Below are 20,249 nucleotides of genomic sequence, written 5' to 3'. Positions count from 1 at the left end.
GGGGCAGTCTTCAGCGCGTAAGTCTAATAATCTTAAGGTCGTGAGATCGAGCCTCACTTGTCGCAAACTAAATAGTTTATCTACTACTCTCATTTCAATATTTTTGCTCTTGTTTTTCAATGAGGGTGCTGCAGTTTACCTTCCAAAAACATCAAAACAAACAATCACAAAGTATTTTCGGCTCTTTCAACTCATTGATATTTAAAACTCAAGCTGAAATAGCTTGGAATAACATTTAGGGCAACAGGATCAACATTTGCTTAAACTTTTTTGAATTACAGAGTTAGGAGCTTGAGCTTATATAGTACACTTCTGAACTATGATTCCAAAAAAGATACACAGAAAAACTAGCAGGAGCGGCAAGGCTTGCGTGAAAGTCGAATAATCTGAAGGTCGTGAGTTCGAGCCTCAATGGTCGCACATTTTATAGTATTATATCTACTACTCACAATTCGAAATGAATTCTGTTTTTTTTTCAATGCGGATGTTGCAATAGAGCATCCAGAAAATGAGAACAAACAATCACAAAGTAGTATTTGGCTCTTTCATTGATATTTAAAATTTAAGTTAAAAAAGCTCGGAGAAATATTTAAGTCAACAGGATACACGCTTTCGAGTTAGGAGGCGCTACGAGTTGACACCAGCTGGATTAGGAACCCAACAAAATTTCATGTTTTTAGAATCGAAAGCATGGGAGAATAAAAATGTTATAACTGAAGTATTATAAGGGGTGCGAACATAATGAAACCATTAAAGTTGTTTACGGAAGGAACGAAGTTTAACAATCAACTAAAATAGTTTCACTTACAAGTAAATGAAATTTCATTTAAAAAGTCTTTTTTGAGTAACACTAGCCTGATTAAGGAAACACATCCTAAGTTCCAATTCATCAATTAGTCAACAACTTGACAACAAATTCTAAGCTGAAGGTCGCCAAAAGAAACAAAACTATGGATTTAAAAGCTGATAGCAAAAATAAAAGATTTTTTATGTAGGAAACCATAAAATTGCGAAAACTAAATCAGTTTCAATTTTACTTGAGTTTTTAAAAATAAATAAGTTCCGAACTATGATTGATTTCTAAAATCTACGCATAAAAACCATCAGGAGAACAAAATTTTGAGCAACCATGGAGCAGTTCGCAGAGCGTCAGTCTCAATCTTAAGGTCGTGAGTTCGAGCCCCAACGGTCGCAAACTTTTTAGTATTATTTCTACAACGCATAATTCAATATAATTTCGGATTCATTTAATGCAGATGTTGCAATATAGCATCCAAAAACCTCAAACCAAACTATCAACGTACATTATGAATCTTTCCCAACATCGACATATGAGGCTTAAGTTGAATGGCTTGAAAAAATATTTAATACAGCAAGATCAACATTCCGTTTAACATTTTCGAATCAGAGGAAAATGAACTGCTAAGAGTTGTCAACAGCTGGCTGAAAAACCCAAACAAATTTCACGTGCTTAGCTGTAGAATCAAAAGCTTGGTGAAAGGTTATAAAAAAATTTAAAAAATTTTCTCATTAAATGTAAATTTGGTTGAGAATGGTCATAGCAGCAACGGTAAACACTTATCACCTCAAAGTAAACCTCACTTATCACCTCAGGTTTACAGCAACGGTAAACCTTAAATAGGTACTGTCTTACAAGCGGTGGGAACAAAAAAAAGCAATACAAGCTGTTTTCAAAAGAAACCAAGGTTAAAAAGAAACTAAAACAGTTTCATTTACAAGTAACTGGAATTTCCTTTATAACATCTTTTTTTTGAGTAACGATGACCTAATTAAGGAAAGACTTCGTAAGTTCTCATTCATTATTGAGTGACAGAAGACTCCTTGATGTTCTGGTCTGGTGAGGACGAAAAAGACGACACACCACATACCATAAAAAAACCTCGAAAAAATTATACACGAAAAATACGTAGTAGGAAAATGTACGTAATATAACTTATAGCAGAAACTTTCAGATTGCAGAAAACTAAATCAATGTCAAAATTACTTGAGCTAATATGATTACTTCTTATGGTTACTCCTTCTATGGTTACTCCTTATGAAATTATTTAAATAACAGTAGGAACGAAAAACCGCCAGCGAGCAAGGCGCAATTGGTAGCGTATAAGTCTTATAATCTTACAGTCGGGTCTCACTGGTCGCAACTTTTATATCATTATTTGTAACAATCATAATTCAATACAATCTCTTGTTTCTTCAATGCCAATGTTGCAAAATAGCATCCTAAAAGCACAAAACCAACAATCACAACGTAATTTTCGACTCTTTCATAACATGGATAATTTGGTCTTAACTTTTATTAGCTATGAGAACAATTTAAGACAAGATCAAGATTTCAAGACAGATGTTGCAATATAGCATCATAAAACTGCAATACCATAAATCACAAACAAAAGACCTGAACTTCTACCAACATTTCTATACTAAGCTTGAACTAAAATAGCGCAGAGAACTATTTAAGACAGAGTGACGAACATTTCGTTAAACGTTTTGTATTTTCAATACCCGTATTGCAAGATAACATCCAAAAACCGCAAAACTACGAATCACAGCGTAATAATTTGACCTTAGCCTAAAGTCGATACTTTTAAGGTTAAATTAAAATAGCTCGGTGAATCATTCAATACACGTTTGCGTAAAATTTTTCGAGGAACTGCAACGAGTTTCTGCCGGCTCATATGACCCAATAAAATGCAAATCCTTTCATTTTATTACGATTCTGAGACCAGAATATATGAGTTTCAGAATTAACCTAGTGAACGCTTGAAAACTTGATTGCGAATGGTCATAACAGGAATGCAGAAACTTGGCACATCATAACGAGTTACTAACCTACAAAAGATGGGGACAAAAAAAGCATTAAAACTTTTTGTAGGAAACTAAGTTTCAAACTCATCTACAGTAAATTCATTTACATGTATTTAAAATTTCAAATACCAAGTCCTTTTTGAGTAAAGAACATCGATTTGACCAGGGAAGAGACATTTTAAATTCTGTATGTTTTCGAGAACATAACATGAGACCGACCCTGAAGGTCGCTAGAAACTAGAAACTCAGAATACTGAAATTAAATCAGTTGCAAATTAACTTGAGTTTATGACTATCTGGGAAAAACAATATTTCTTCAAAAGTATTAACCACACCTGTGCATCTAAATTGTTTTTGTTTTCTCTTATAATACTAATCGATAAACCCGGAGGAAGCTGAAACCGTCAGCGACAATAGCACCGTCAGCAGCGCATCAGTCTCAAATTTTTCCGGCCATCAGTTAGAGTCGAAAAGTTAATATTACCAATGCTGCCAAACATTACTCTCAATATACTTTTGCAAGGTCAATACCAATGTTGCAATATAACATCTCGCAATGCAATACTTAAAATCAAAAACAGTTGATTGAATTTTACTTATAATCAGTACTTTAGGTTTAGATTAAGTATCTTCGAGAACAATGTAAGATAAATGATCACGATTTTGAGCTTAACTTTTTTAATCAATTAGGAAGAGCTACAAATCACCGCCTGCTCAGATCTACCAAAAATTTTCGAGCAATTAACAACATATCAATTTTACATATTTAGAAGTAGCCTAATACCTTCTTGAAAGCTTGGGAGTGACAGCAAAACAGTCAACTATTTCTGATAAAACAACACAAATTTGCTGAAAGTAAATCCCTTTTACAAATACGTGAGTTTATGACTAACTAGAATAGTAGTATACTGCGAAACTTTGATTACTACTCAACAGTATTAAAAAACGGCAGGAATAGGAAACCATCAGCGAACATGGTGAAAAATTTAACCACATCTGTAAACTCTTCAACAAAACCCGGCCAAAACTTTATTAAGTCAGTGACCACAGCGCATCCAAATCGAAGGTTGTGCGATTAAACCTAAGGTTGTGAGTGCGATTACCACTGTTCGCGATCATTATATTATTACCAAAAAAGTCACTAGTTACAACATTTTTTAATTTTTCACAACCAAGGCTTCAGTATAATAATTAAAACGCTCAAAACCAGGAAATGACAAGGCAAAGAATTGAAGTTTGCCAGTCATAGAGAGTTAAAGCGTCGATAAAATAGCTGCTCTAAGTCGAAGTAATCTGAAAATTGTGTGAAACTGTATTGAATCAAACAAATAGGAAGTGCTACATGTTGCCTCCGGCTCAGATCCCCAAATAAATAATAAGTTAATTAACTCTAGCGCCACAAATATAGCGCCCAGTGAACTCTTGTAAGCTTGATTGGGAATGATCATAGCCTTGATTGTGATTTATCGTAGCAAGAGCGCAAAAATGATATCAGATCTTAACTAGCCACTGACTAACAAGAGAAGGGGAACAAAATAAAAGCATTTGAGCTTGTTTTCAAAGCAACCAAGTTTTAGGATAAATTCGCTCACCAGTATTTCAAAAATCATTCATTAGGTCTTTTTCATGTATTGAACAATGAACTGATCAAAGAAGAGGCATTTTTAGTTTCTTATAACTTTTAGTGAATAACATGAGATAGTCTCCCAAGCTGAAAGCGGTCATATACAAATAAAACAATGTATATTAAAACTCATAGCAAAAAATCGCCTTTCAGAAGCAACAAAAGACTGCTGAAATTAAATCAATATCAAATGCTCTTGATTTTATGAATAAAAAATTGCATTTTCTCTAAAGTAGTAACCACACGTTATAAAAAAAGATTATTCAATATAAAATTATTCGACATCCCCATTCAAAGCCTGAAGACGTCAAATTCCATTGCGCAGTGGGCAACTCGTAGGTCTAGTATTCTGAAAGTGGTCACAAATTCTCTATTGTTAAAGCTAAAAATCACCAGTCACTATATTTTGTTCAATGCCACATCGAAGCTTTAACATGGCATTCGAAAAATGAAATACCAAGAAAAAACAAGATAATATTTGAATATTTCCCAAAAATCGATATATAAAACGCAGAAAAGACAATATGGAACCAAATGTAAGTCAAAAATAACTCAAAATTTTGTAAACGTTTCTTGAATCAATCATGAAGGAAATGCTACAAGTGTGTACTAACTCAGATCCCGAAAAATGATATATAAATCTAGTACAGCACTCTTAGGGCTACAATTTTAAAGAGTTGAAAGTAGTCTTAAAAATATTAAAAGTCACCTTGAAAATCTCAGCTTAATTTTTTTCGTTTAGTAGTATTTCAAAATTCATTAATCAGGTCTTTTGTGAAGGGGATTGATCAAGGAAGTTTTCAGTTCTCAATAGGTTTCACTGAATACAATGTGACAGACTCACGATATGAATGCCACAGTATACAACAAAGACATTCTATGTTAGAACTGATAGCAAAAAACCACACTCTTTTCTTAATGAAAGAATTCAAGATTGCTGAAATTAAATCATTTTCAAACATGGCTGAGGTTAGGACTAGCTGCAAGAAAATAGCGTGCGTTTCTTGGAAAGTATTAACCACACTAGAACAAACGTTCTTTAACGTCAATAACATTATTCAACAATATCGGGTGCGTAAGTCAGCAGAGCATAAGTCTCATAATTTTAAGGTAGTGAGTGATGGACCCTTATCGCAAACTTAGTGTTATTATCATAACACTCAACGGTCGAATTATTTAGCATACTGAAAAATATAGCATACTGAATTATATAACGATACTGAAAAATAGCATCCAAAAACCGCAAAACTGAAAATGAAAACATAAGAGATTTGAATTTTTCCTTACATCGTTATTTTAAGCTTTGACTGTAATTGCTTAGAGAACCATTTAAGACAATACGAATCACGTTAAACTGAAGTTTATAAAATAATCAAACAGATATACAGTGTTACAAGTTCCTCGGCTACCCTGCTAATTTTTGTTCCGACACCTCTTGAGGGGGGAGGAACTATATACTCATATGGGTTTTTTGTTGTTCAGTCAATTTTGGCCGATCGATATATTCATCATAGAGAGTTGAGACTGGTATCATTAGAAAGCTTGTCCAGCGTAGAATATGGAATTAAAAAGATTTTTTTGATTTTCGTTTTCGACAGGGAGATATCGATGTTTAAACTTTCGAGACAATAGAGTGAATTCCGTTGATTTCATTCACCTTTTTTCGGAACTTTTGACTAAAATTTCGCCAATTTTGATAAAATTTAATAAAATTTTACAAGAAAATGTTGTTGATTTTACGTTTAAAGACAAAACATATTGTCGGCTAATTTCATGGAATTTTTTGGTGACAAATTCCAGCTAAATATTTCACAAAATTCAGACTTTTTCATCAAAAACAGCTCGAAATAAGTTTCTTTAAACCACTCTGATTAAATTTGCAGGAAGTTCACACCCAAACACCACTAACACAATCTTTGTAGACTGAAAATGGGGCTAATTGCACTTCAACTTCCGTTGAGCGTGCTCTGTAAATAAAACTTTGCCGTTTTTTGCTAACTTTATTCGTTGATTATCAAAAACGCAACATTTATTTTTGATTTTTTAACTAACAAAATATCTATATCAATGAAATTCCAAAAATTAAATATTCCTAATGGACAATCAGAAATAGCAGAATTAGTTCTGTGCCAATCTTGGGCGTTAAAATCTAAAAATAATTCTGATTGTCGTCATTCGTTTTTTTATAAAAAAAAAGTTCGATCTTTTTTATATTAATTAAATAACAGAACATTTCGAATCAAAGCTCACTAGTGATAGTTCCTATTGGCCTCCTAATAAGCTCAAAATTAATTTAACTAGTTTATTGCTTGAAAGCTTATGGTCATTCTGACTTTTAAAATACTTGATTTTTAAATAAAAAATGGCTTATTAAACTTTGCCTCCATTTTTCTCTTAATTTGGTCAACTCGTAACTTAGTGTCAGCAATCAAAGAGTGCTCTTTTTTCTGCTGAATTCAGATTTAGTCTTTATTGCGGCTTTACGCCTTAAGTTATTGTGTTCTGGCTTTGATATTACTAGATTTCACAATTTTTTTTTTAATTTTTAGGTATTTGCCCATTTGTAATGTTTTCTAGTTTTGTCAAAATATCACGTTATTGTCAGTTCATATATCACAATTTTCGGGTTCAAAGAAACGCAAAATTGATAATATTTAAATCCTTAACGGTATAGATTGTGGTTCTTTACCGCTTCGAGAGTACTTTCCCGAAGAATTTAAAAGAATTTTTTAAAATTTGTCTTTAACTGTCCTTTTTACTTTGTCTTTTTAGTCGTATTCAATTTCCTGTACAATGACTCGGTTTGACTGGCTTTTCTTAGAAGAGTGGATCAGCCGATGTTCTGATATTAGAAGATAGATAATGGCTTTCATGACTTTGAAAACAATTGTTTTCCAAAATGAAAAAAAAACATTTCAACTTCGCAATTTTGTTCCTTTTATTGTCTGTTTGTTCCCTGGTCTCGTTAATTAAAGTCTAAAGATGACATTATTTTTGTCAAGAGAAGGTGTCAAAAGGGATTGGTGTCACAAAATCTAATGTTTTTAAAGAATTCGTTATGACCTTACTGGCTTTGACACGGGTTTTTCACATAAAAAAAAGTCAATTAATTTTGATTTTTGTCATATTTGACGTTCTTTTGTAGATGTAAGACTTGTTCTGATAATGTTCTTGTTCTGATAAATCTGTCATGATAATTTCAGGTCTTGAGGGCTTCCTTTGGAAGAATAAACGAACCTATTCAATTTTTTCATTTTGTAATTCATGGCTTTCATGTCTTTGGAAATAAATTTAAAAAATAAATTGAAATTTAAAAAATAAATTGAAATAAATTTTATGTCTTTGGAAAAAAAATAAGTATTACTTATTAAGTATTTTCTTTTTTTTTCTAATTGTTGCTTATTTTCATTAACGAGCGGTCACAGAATACATTATCGTTGTTCGACGAAGGTGCAATCGAACCTATTTTGGGGGCCAAAGTATGGCTTTACGGCTCCCAAAGCATTTTCTGGCAAGTTTAAATTAATTTTTAGTTTGTTGTCTATTTGTTGTTCTTTTTGTAACTGCATAAAAAATTGAACACCAAGAGTTCTTAATTCAATTCTATAGAAGCATTGGTAATTGTAAACCTATGGGATATTTTAGTTGATTCCTAATGGTTTTCATTACTTTGAAATTAATTGTTTTTTTTTTAAAAAATTCAGCGAATTTTCTAACTTTAAAGTTTCTGTTCTTTTTTGTCTAATTGTTATCAAGCTTTATTATCAACTGGCGAATAACCATTTTTTTGGTGAATTACAAATTATTTTGTTTATTTTCAGTTTTATCTGACGCTATTTTGACTTTGTTATTAAGTTTTGTTTTTTAAAACGGACATAAATTTTTTAATGTAATTAATGTTTGCTGTTGTTTGATTTTGCCGTTCATGTTCGCTCGCGTTCTTAATATCGGCTTATCTCATCAATCTAATGCATCATTTTTTACTCCACTGAGTTATTTGCTTTGGAGGCTATCTTTTCGTTCATACACCATTTTTTTTTTTTGAAAAATACTTGAATTTTTTGTGTTTTTCCATCTGTTCCTCATTTGGTAGACAACTATGCCAAAACTGTGGATGAGCGGGGTCGGAACCTTACGTGCGATCGCACATTACCGAGCCGCCTTGTCAGTTTTTCAACTCAAACGCTATAACCCTGGGGACAAAAAAAATTTAAAATTAACCTGGTGGACTCTTTTACGCTTGATTGTGAATCATCATAGCAAGTACGCCCAATTTTTTTTATGACACCCTAACTGGTTAATGTATTACCAGAGATGGGATTAAAATAAAAGCATCAAAACTCTTTTATAAAGAAACTAAGTTTTAAAACTTAAAGGAAATAATTTCATTTACTAGTATTTCAAACTTCAGCTATAAAGTCTTTTTAGAGTAGAAAACATTGAATTGATCAACAAAAGGACATCTTAAATTCTCTATATATTTGTGTGAACATCATGAGACGAACTCTCAAAACTTAAGGTCGTGATTTCGAGCCTCACTGGTCGCAAACTTGAAATTATTAATGATGACATTCACTAGTTACAAAGTTTTTTTTCAATGAAGTCGCATAACATTTACAAAGCGCAATACGGAGAACCGAAAAAGAAAAAAATTGAAGTTTCTTGAACATCGATACTTATAACGTAGATAAAATAGTTTGGAAACTTATGTGGAGAAAAATATTCGAACTTTTTATTTGAACAGAAGTCGACATCAACACAGCAGTCGACAGCAGTTGAAGTCGAGGAACCACCCAAATTCGATCCAGCAGTACTAGGTTCGCTGCCAACATGTGACAAACTTCAGGTATGTCTCCATCTTAATTGAGCTCAAAGCCAACACCATACTGACCTAAAACAAAAAAGAAACTAAAATTTCTACTTATTATGAACACGTTATATATGCTTTATGACCACTAAACTTGAATACCCAAAATGCTGGTAAACACAAAACATAAACGAAAACGAATTTAATTACCTCAATGAATTATCAGATTTGCTCCTCTTTTGCATCCACACTGATGAACTATCTTTAACTGAAAATTGTACACCCTTGTAATATATCAATTTGGAAACACAGAATTTGTAACTGAGGATCAAAAAAGGGCACAGGGGCAAAACATAAAAGATAAACTAGTTTTTTTATAAATAATGAAATAACTAGAATGATCCGGTTTAACATTTGAAAGAGCAACCCCCTCGCCCAATATCATTTCAAAAACTCATCTAGCCAACAACCGAAAAGAAAATAATTATTTCGAGTTGGATATTGGAAACAACAGAAATTGTTGACTGATAAGACTACTCTTAACGCTAAAAATAGCAGTTTATTGCTTACGTATGTTTCAAGTCGAAAGGTACTATTTCTTCTCAGATTGATAATTGACTGACCAGATACAAAAAATTAACGGCCGGAATTTTCATCCTCCATTGATCCAGGAGCCTGTTAGCTTTATCTGTAGAGTGGGACTTTTAATGCAGCGGTCAAGGGTTCGATTCCATTGTGGGGCGCATCTCTTCGCTATACTTATCTTCGATAACTTTTCAACAAAACAATTTTTCCCCATCTGGGCTAAGACAAGGACATTATGTTCACAAAAAAAACGACAAACTTCATGATGGATCTTGACAAAGATGGCTACGGCTAAAATAAAAATGAATCCACTAGGTTTGTCATTAGACTGAGTTCAGAACTCAATTAATGGCTTTCACATAATAGCTTGAAAAGCCTTCAAACAGTTACGAAAAACTATCTACTGAAATGGGACCCCACGAAAAAACAATACATAGATAGCCCTTTTTCCTCGAATTCTGCGATACTATTAGAATATTAATATAAGCAGTTATAATATTAATACTAAGCCTTAACAAAGCATGAGCTCAAAACATATGGTCATTTAAAACAAAATTCAGAACATACGAACACGAACAGACGGCTGTCAGAAGTTGAGAAAAAAATAGGAAAAGCACAAAGACAAAAACATGTGATCAGTTAACAAATTTCGTAGCATTACCAGAATCTGTTGTTGATGATAGATACACCATTAACCATCAGGTATAAATTGAGGGGAAAATATTCAAGTCGCAGGTAATATTTGTTCTCAATTCTGTATAGGGAAGGACTCTTCCCTAAAAGCCAACCGTCAAGTGTCCTTTATGCGTCCTGTCTTTTCCACCAAACTTTAATTGATATTTTTCCAAAAAATTTTGTTATTTTAACGAAGAGGAATTTAAATGCACAAAAAATCGAAAAAAAGGTTCTTGACCAATATGTCTACCACTAATGTAAAATGAATCCAGCAGAAGGATTTTTGCACACTGAGTTAAACTGTAATAGGACCCCATAAAAACAAACTAATTCCGATACAATTAAAGCAATAATATACGTAGTACTAATATTAATACAATTCGTTACCTAAAGAAAAAGAAAAATGTAAACATACAAAAAATGGCTATGAGTATGAATTCAACATATATGGCAATATTATGAGAATATGTACTTTGTTGATTTTAACTAACCCTTTACTTCAAGAAAGAACCAACTAAGGCCAACTTAAGCAGCATGAACAGAAGGTTGTCAAAGTTAAGAAAAAACAGAAAAAGCACAAAATCATGAGCATGAGTTCAACATATTTGTTCAGTTACCAGAACCAGTTAAGGATGTCAGATGTACTACTATTCGTCACCTATGTTTGTTCTCACATTGATAATCGAATTGACCAGAGACATATTACCAGCAGCATTTTTAGTCCCTACTCAATTCCCGGGACCCACGATCTCAGTTGCTAGATCGCTGGACTTTTAATCCAATTTTCAAGGGTCCGAGTTGTTTGTGGGGCGTAGACTTTTCACTATACTTCCATTGATATTGTTTCGCTAATTGGCATTATGCTCTGAACTGAGATCAATATTTACCAGCGTCAAGCTAATTGCTCTCAAACGATTGGCGAAGGGTTGACTTTGGTAGTTCATAGCTTAAGTAAGTAAGCGAATATTCAGTGGTTGAGTGGGCGGGATGTGGGTTTAAATGAAGCGTTAGCGGCATAGGCAAGGAGTGGTGTAACTAAAAACATCAAATTGCCCCTCACATCAGGAATTTACACCTAAAGAGCCGAAATCGGTGTTGGAGCTCAACTTTCGAAATCACACTTTGAGACTATTAATGCACTTATAAAACTGTTCAGCAAGTTAGTGCGCCAGAGCACACTATTTCTCAGGAAAAAAGGCAGGAACTCATTGTTGAGACAAAAAACGGCCAAATAATCCGTAGCATAATTAACTGCATGAAAAATCTAACATAATTAATATAATTGGTACAAACTGCGCTTGCAAGCAAACTAAACTCTAATTTTATTAATCTGTTATGAGGTGTTTACAAAAACGGTTGTGAAACGTTAAAATTTTAAACAACTCACTAACGTCTAAACAATTCCCCTTAAACGACTAGTGGAACTCAATTCTATTGCAGCCTGCTTCCGCTGGGTCTCCAAATGACGTCATTGGAGGTTACACTAACAAAATAATAGTGAACAACGTCAAATTTGGTGTACTTTTCATACCACTTTTAGTACTGAACTGCCACCACTTGAGTTCAGCTGCTGACACTTCTGATTGCGAGAGAAATCTGATTCACACAAAACGAAACAGTCAAGGGCGTAAAAGTTACCTGAAAAGTCAATTCGGTCAAGCAAAATGAGCAACACGTTTATAATAATCGCTTCAAACTTCGTTCAGATCAATTAATGAAAAATATGAGATCTGAAAACTAATGGGATGAAAAAAACAATTATAAGTATCTCGAAAAGATGATACAAAACCCTTCAGAAAAACAGAAAACGGCATTCAGTGGTTACCGCAAAATAAAGCACAACGTTCGATAAAAATTGCCATTTCTCTAAATTTATTGTGAAAATTGCGAAAAGTAGCACTGGATTCCAATTGTGAAAAGTGGCACTGGATTCCAATACAAGCAGCTAACAAAATTATCTAGCCCCGAGCTTGTGCTTCCCAAAATTCATAAATTGCCCTGAAGCCTGAATTTAAAGAGTTTAATAAAAACAAAAAACGTTTAACATAGCTAGCAGACTTGTAGTGAGAACAAGGCCGCGATAGCTTCAAAGCTCTGTAGTCACAAATAACAGAAAAAAACAACAGGGAAGTCCTGAACTACAATTGAGAGAATTTTATTCAACTAAACCGAAAAAAAACTAGATCTAGAAATACATTTAGAAAAAAAAATAGTTGAAAACTCGTAGAAACTGTAACACAACTCGAATGAATCTGATGCCAAATAAGAACAGAAAAACTAACCAAACAATTTCTTAAAATTAAAAATTTTTATTATTTGACACAGTAATTCAAGTGAAAATCCTCCTTCGTGCTTCTGTTATCATTCAATAATGACCATTTATTAGTCATGTCGTAATAGCCTAACCAACTCTTCTTTTTTGGAAATAAAAAACAAAAACTGCAAGCAATTGAGAAAAATGGCTAAACTTTCTAATTTTTAAAAGTTTGTTTTCTCGAAAACCTTTGCATTGTTACTCAAAAACTAAGATAAACTGTTTATTGAAACTTCCTACCAGGGTGTCTATTTCGTCCCCAATCGATGAAATAAAATGGAACAATAAGATAAATATTGCAAAAATTTCTCAAAAAAATTAAAAGTTAAAACCTCCCAGTTAAAACCTCCCAGTTTGCTTAACACTCATATATTTTATCAAAAAAAACTCCAAAACGCAGATCAACCCTTGTGTTATTAAAATAGCCAATTGAAACCTATAGAGCAGAAATCAATTTTTTAAAACTGCTTGTAAGAACAAAAAAAATTTGGCCGCCGAGAGAAAATTTCTCACTCAATTTCTCGCTCTCAAAACTGTCAGCATAAACGAAAAACAACTCTCTTTTGGCAGTGCTTTTCACAATTTACCCGCAAAAAAAAAGAGAATTTTTACGCATTTCACTTCCTGCATCAATTTCACCCAAGAGAAAATTAAAGGATACCCGGCAGATTGTCGGAAAATAAGCTACCGTTGATTCCCATAATCCCGATTGAAATTGAAAGAACAAAAAATGGAAAAGACTGATAGTTGTACAAATGACATTTTAAAGTTTCTACTTTCAATTTGGCTCTTCAGTATTGACTCTGCTTATTTCAGATTGTTCTACTCAGCAAGTACTGTATAAAAGCACATTGAGCAAAATGAGAGGAGTGAAACCAACCTAAAAAAATCAACAAGATTTCATGCAAAATGTTGAACAGGCTCTGAACTGAAGTAACGCAAACAAACGTTTTAATCGAACGTAGCAGGACAAGTCCTGGCCCACAATTCAAAGAGTTTTCAATGACCGAACAAAAAAACTACTTTTAGAGTGGACTATTAATCGATTGGAAAACAACTTAGAAAAAAAACCCATCAGAAAAATTGAAAAACAGAAAGATCAAAGTACACTTGCCCCAAGCGAACAAATAAACCACTAGCGAGAATTTTTTCCACTCTACTTTAAATTTAGAGTTAAAAAATTTTACGCCAAAAAACCACATATCTTTTCGCTCCACTTTCTGTTTCTGCGTGACCAAGGCGGTAATAAAAAAGGAGACTTCGCAATACTCCTCTCAGTCCTAAAAGCGACCTAATACAATTCGAACCCTTTGAATTTTAAAGTTTGGTGTATATTTTAGGCAAATATATCGCTATGTCTGAACTTTGTGAAGAGTTGTGACAGTGAGTGCTTCAACATGGACATCAACGACATTTGCCCAAGGTATTCATCAAAGAACACTAGCGTAAGAGGAGTCGAAATATATTGAACCAGGGCACACGTCTGAACAACCGCTTTCAGAGAGCACTAATAAAATTGACCAAAAGTATTTGAAGCAGGGGGCTAATCTATAGTTAATTAGGTAAGCAGTTAATAGCTAAACAGCTGAACGTTAACCATATTCGCCATGCTCCAAAAAGAAACTAAGCAACACTTTTGCCCAAATTTGTGGATTTTAAAGCAGTATTTACACAAAAAATTTGATCTTTTGAATGCGAAATATGTACAATTTCTGATGAACGTGCAAAAGTGACTTAATTATACCATAAATTTCTACCATAACATGATTAATTAGCCGAACACTTGTCTGTTATTTTGTTTGTAAAAATTCTCTCCTGAAGGTGGTATGAAGAGTGGAAGGGATACAAGAGAGCGTGGAAATCCACCAAGGCCAGTCTGCAGCATGTGTACAGTGAACTGCAGGCAGCAGAAGAACAGATGATGACAGCAATTGAGAAACACAACACAGCTGTCGCAAAAGTACTCACTCAGTTCGGATGGTTGTCTGTCTATGCTAGTAAGTTCATATAAAGAAACAAAAGAAATTTTTTCACCCAAGCGCGAAAAGCAATGCTCAGACTTTGAACTGTCGTCTTGAATAGCAAAAAATATGAAAAGCTATTGAAGGGAAAGAATTCTATTTCAAAATCTGTCTGGAAAATGATCTTACGCCTTTTCTCGTTTACGCCTTTGTGACTATGTGCCAAAAATATGTAGTCAGCTCCTTTAATTACGTTTCATGGCAAGATTTGTAAGCAGACGCCACTTTTCTCATGTGAATCTTGGACAAAATAATAACGGACCGGGAACTGAAAACCCACTCAGGAATATTCGGGAAAAATTTTGCCACCCCACACCATAAAAACAACTACGCCAGTTAGCCAATTACTGTCCATAAACTGGTCTTAGAAATTTAGTTTCCAAAAAGTTACTATTCCTACTTTCTAGCACAAGAGCAGCCTTGAATGGAAATCACTACAATTGATAGTTACCTCATAAAACGCAAAACCAACCTCGAAATCTCACCAAGCTTATTTATGTTTCAGACAGCTCAAAGCCTCTTGAGCTGATTAAAGTCCTCAACCTGCAGTTTGACCCCGCTTCCTTTGATGAACAAATCGTGAACAAATTCACGAACTCAAGCATTCAAGTCAAGTTAGCCGACGGAAAAGAGCTGACTATAAGCATGACAGACCTTGTAGATCCATATGACGCCAAAACTGTCGCCGAAACGGCTATGAAACACATCGAAGAGATCGAAAAGAAGAAACATTTCGAGGACAATGATATAGCGAAACTCATTGCCAAGTTTATGAAACAGAAATAAGTCCCTAATGAAGCAGAAGTATAAAACAAAAGTCTGGCGGAAAGTTCGATACATTGAACACTAATAAAAACCCATTGCCAATCGCAATAGTTTAAATTGCGCATGTTATTTTATAAATTGACCTTATCGTAGCAATAATTGAGCATGATGTAATACATATTTTAACTAATTTACTGCGTTTTGTTCAAAATGCTATAGTAATGCTCTGTTTGACAGTTTGAAACGCTTTCTTTAGATCATTGAACAATGCCGCTGTCTCTTTGGTATTGCTTTCCCAATCCTCTCCGATACTTTCCAGAAAAGTTACGAGTGTTTCTTTTTCTTTGCCGAAAATCAAATAGACTTTCAATGAGTATGTCTATTTTTTTTCGAGAAGAGGTCTCATACGTTTCTGGGGTAACTTTTCTAGAACTTTACCTAATACGGGTAACAGACTAATAGATCTATAATTTTTTTATGTCATCAAAACTTTCGGCCTAATGAATTGCCAGGACAAGAGGTCTCTTTGAGCTTTTCGGGAAAACTCTGTTTTCAATTATTTATTGATTAGAATTGTAAATTTTGGAACTATAAGAAAGAAAGAAGATGCCATCAAAAACATACTATTCTTTGTTTCATATAACAACTTCTCCCAAGAGAGTTTAGTTTGTCAGCTAGAGTTTTTCCAACCGCAGGAAAAATTTATTACATTTTTCTTTTTCTTGAAAAGATAATTTCCTGTGTTCTTTTCTATGTTCTACTATCAAGTTTCCTAATCGTTAATGTTTTCGTGTCAAAATGTGTAAAAATTTTGAATTTAAGGTTGTTTTGTCACAGCCAACTTTATTAAGATCAATTTGCGAACAGTGAAGTCTTCTAAGATATAAAACTCTTTTTGTAAATCAGATATCAAATGATGTCAAATAAATGAAATATCAGAAAATGTTAATTTTGACTAAAATCCAAAGACAATTTTCATCAAATCTTTTCATGAATACGAGCACTGGCTCATTCAATGCGTAACATCACATTCGGTTGACGATCTAATGTAAAAAAACTAATAGTAAACTATAGTAAAAAGCATTTTGAAATTCAAGCAGCACGCATAAAAATTCTGCCATTTTCAGAAAAGTTCCAACAAAAATTCACGTGACATAGAAAATGAAAACAAGCACCTGAAAACTGAGTCCTTCAAACAAAACAAGGAAGCACACGTAACTTTGCTTTCGCAGAGCTATTTGGATTTCCCTTTGAAAGAAAAACGGAGGTTCTAGCAACTTTCAGGGAAATAAAAAGCAAAAACCTGGAATACAGGAGCCTACTTCTATTAATCAGAAGAACTGATGAAAACGAATCTCAAAAAAATACCGAGAAAACAAAAAAAAAATTAAACGTTCTTAATTTCAAAGTTTTTAAATTAATCAAAAACATACGCTACGCTATGTCTACTCCAGAGAGCTGGAATTGCATATCAATAAAAAACTTGTATTACCCTTTTATTATCGAGTAAATTTATGACATAAAAGGCGCTGACAGCAAACTTTATGGAAACAACTTTAGTGCTCCCAAAACCATTGATGTCTATGTCTACCCTTGGTACTTTCGTACTTTTGGTACCTTTCATAGCTTTGCTACATTTAAATCTACACACCATTAAAAGAATGAGAATCGCGTTAGATGGCTTGCAGAATAGCGTTATGATGGCAAAAAATATTTTAAACTACTCGTGGACAAAACTGTACCCCTAATTTTTTTGGAAATCCTGTTCCCAAAGCCATTAAAAAAGACAATGAATTTTGGTATATTTCTAAATTTTGGTATATTGAAAGTGTGCGTCAAAAAAAAACTCCGACCACATTTTCATAGAAGCGTGAACTGATAAACTAAACTAAGAGCGAAGGAAACAAAATTTTCAAAACAGGTCAAAATCAATTCAAGATGGAATTCAATGATGATAGTTTCAAGGTCAATGACAGAGTATTGTTTCGGGTTTTTTAGTTTTAGTTTCTCCAACCTCAAACTACAAAAAAATTTTCTCCGAGAATGTTACGCTGTATTAACTTTCTCTAGTTTGTTAATACAAAAAGCATTTGATGATAATTTCTTTAAATCTAAGAAGTTAAACTTTTTGGTTTTCCGAAGTTTCAGCTTCTGAAACCTGAAACCTCAAACTACTTTTTTGGAAATGTGTGTTACAGTACATCTTCATGGCGTAATCTTTGAGGCAGAATCCAATGGAGATATTTTAAAAGTCATGAAAAGAGGACAGTTTTGTATTTTTCGAAGTTTTAGATTCTGAAACGTGAAACCTCAAACTATTTTTTTCGGAATTGTGTGTTACTGTAACTCTTAATAGCTTACCTTTTAATGCAGAAACCAATGGATATAGTTTAAGATTCGCGAAAAGAGGACAAGTTTGTATTTTTGGCAGTTTTAGATTGTGAGTCCTGGAACCAAAAAATATTTTGAAGCTATATGATCCAAAACGTCTCCATCTCAAAAAGTACCCAATTCAAGCCCAGAACTAACCAATTCGTGCCAGAAATGCCCAATTTCGACTCAAGAATACCCAATTCATACCTAATAAATACCGAATATAAGCCCAGAAATAACCAATTCTTGCACAAAATACCCAATTCTCGAAAAAACCACCCAATTATTTCCAAAATTGTCCAATTATTGCCAAAAAAACAATTCATGGCAAAAGCATCCAATTCTCGAAACAAAACATCCACGTATTGCCAAAAATACCCAAGCATTGCCAATAAATACCAACGTCTTGCCAAAAAGAACCAATTCTAGCCCAAAAACATCCGTTTCTATTCCAAAATTAAACAATTCTTAGCAAAAAAATACCCCACTCCTACCAAAATCTACTCTATTTTGCCAACAAATACCCAATTCGTTTCATAAAGAACCCAGTTCAAGCAAAAATTGCCCGATACTTGCCACACGAAAACACACAAATCTTGCCTAAAATACCAATTTTCACCACAAAGTAGCTAATTCTCGTCAAAAAGCCCAAATCTACCCAATTTTTTTAGTATTGTCATAAAATACCTAAATTTTAAGCAAAATAACAACATTTTATCAAATCATTATTTAAAAATAACAAAAATTGGACAACCATGCCATCATCTGTATTTACCTAAATTCTTCCTGACAATCCAAGTATTTAGTGACCTTACAAACATCAACTTTTGACATCATCTTTTGTGAATACGAAGCTTCTCAGGTAATCCATATAGGTTTAATGAGCACCAATTCGTCACGAACTATTTACTATTGTCCAAAATTAGTCCTTAAATGTATCAGTTTAACCAGAGTAATTTACCAATTACGTCCTAATATCTTCACAATTATGAACAGTTACATGTGGGATAATTGATTTTCAGCTCTAATGCACTTCAGATAATCTTGACTACTTAAAAATTTCCATCTGCAGAATTTTTAATTTCAAGCTTTTATTTAAGCATAACTTTTTCAATTATCAATATTTTTTAAAATTTTTGATTACTAATGAAATTTTGTTTTCAATAATTTCAAAATATCGGAAATTTTTCACAAAAACTTCTTGAAAAAAGTTTTTATAAATTCCATTTTCAATTTTTGTTACTCCTCGTGATGTGAAAGCATGCCAGAAACCGATTTTTTGGGCAGTTTCATTTGGTAGTTTCCGGTTTTTGTTCTCGGTAGTTTCAGTTTCAAAAACCCAAAACCGTAATCAAATTTTTCAGATCAAGTTCTAATAATCGATTAAAGTTTTTTTAACGCACGATTTCAATGAAAAAGACTAAAGCACAGAAAACAATCACTGAAATTTTTTGTTTTTTCGTAGTTTCAGATACTGAAACCCCAAACAAAAAATTTTTCGTTTGAAAATGTACGTTACAGTACAACTTTATAGGGTATTTTTCGAAGTGGAATTCAATGATGATAATTTCAAGGTCAATGAAAGAGTATTGTTTCGGGTTTTTTAGTTTTAGTTTCTCCAACCTCAAACTACAAAAAAATTTTCTCCGAGAATGTTACGCTGTATTAACTTTCTCTAGTTTGTTAATACAAAAAGCATTTGATGATAATTTCTTTAAATCTAAGAAGTTAAACTTTTTGGTTTTCCGAAGTTTCAGCTTCTGAAACCTGAAACCTCATACTATTTTTTTGGAAATGTGTGTTACAGTACATCTTCATAGCGTAATCTTTGAGGCGGAATCCAATGGAGATATTTTAAAAGTCATGAAAAGAGGACAGGTTTGTATTTTTCGAAGTTTTAGATTCTGAAACGTGAAACCTCAAACTATTTTTTTTGGAATTGTGTGTTACTGTAACTCTTAATAGCTTACCTTTTAACGCAGAATCCAATGTATATAGTTTAAAATTCGTGAAAAGAGGACAAGTTTGTATTTTTGGCAGTTTTAGATTGTGAAACCTGGAACCAAAAATTATTTTGAAGCTATATGATCCAAAACGTCTCCAATGGTTTTTTAACATAAAATACAAAGAAAACCAAAATTAAAATTGATGAAGAATACCAAGAAATTGTTTTTTCAGTTTTTCAAAAAAGTTCTCAAGTTACCCACCTCTTACCGAAAAACACATATCTAACAAAAAATAACCAATTGTTGCCAAAAA

The 20,249-nt window shown here is 33.1% G+C and overlaps 4 protein-coding genes across 5 annotated transcripts in view; 1 reads left to right on the top strand and 3 right to left on the bottom strand.

Moving 5' to 3' along the window:
• LOC142337761 (uncharacterized) overlaps positions 1-9,491 on the bottom strand; it is a 97,632-nt gene extending 88,141 nt beyond the window's left edge. Inside the window, exon 1 of the mRNA XM_075387258.1 lies at positions 9,468-9,491. The gene's annotated coding sequence lies outside the window, so the exon portion shown is untranslated. The remainder of the gene's footprint in view (positions 1-9,467) is intronic.
• The window catches only part of LOC142337760 (uncharacterized), a 94,446-nt gene extending 78,635 nt beyond the window's left edge, over positions 1-15,811 (top strand). Inside the window, exons 7-10 of the mRNA XM_075387257.1 lie at positions 9,195-9,296; positions 14,172-14,254; positions 14,653-14,828; positions 15,358-15,811. Of these exons, the coding sequence (XP_075243372.1) occupies positions 9,195-9,296; positions 14,172-14,254; positions 14,653-14,828; positions 15,358-15,638 (642 nt within the window). The 3' untranslated portion in view covers positions 15,639-15,811. The remainder of the gene's footprint in view (positions 1-9,194; positions 9,297-14,171; positions 14,255-14,652; positions 14,829-15,357) is intronic.
• The window catches only part of LOC142337770 (uncharacterized), a 346,563-nt gene that overhangs the window by 144,045 nt on the left and 182,269 nt on the right, over positions 1-20,249 (bottom strand). The gene's annotated exons all lie outside the window — the stretch shown is intronic.
• LOC142337764 (dynactin subunit 4-like) overlaps positions 1-20,249 on the bottom strand; it is a 618,078-nt gene that overhangs the window by 415,561 nt on the left and 182,268 nt on the right. The gene's annotated exons all lie outside the window — the stretch shown is intronic.

Source organism: Convolutriloba macropyga, chromosome 4 (assembly GCF_964194025.1).
Source record: "Convolutriloba macropyga chromosome 4, txConMacr16.3, whole genome shotgun sequence".
NCBI classification, from domain to species: domain Eukaryota; kingdom Metazoa; phylum Xenacoelomorpha; order Acoela; family Convolutidae; genus Convolutriloba; species Convolutriloba macropyga.
The sequence above is the reverse complement of the archived record's forward strand: the minus strand, read 5'-3'. Positions and strand labels throughout refer to the sequence as shown.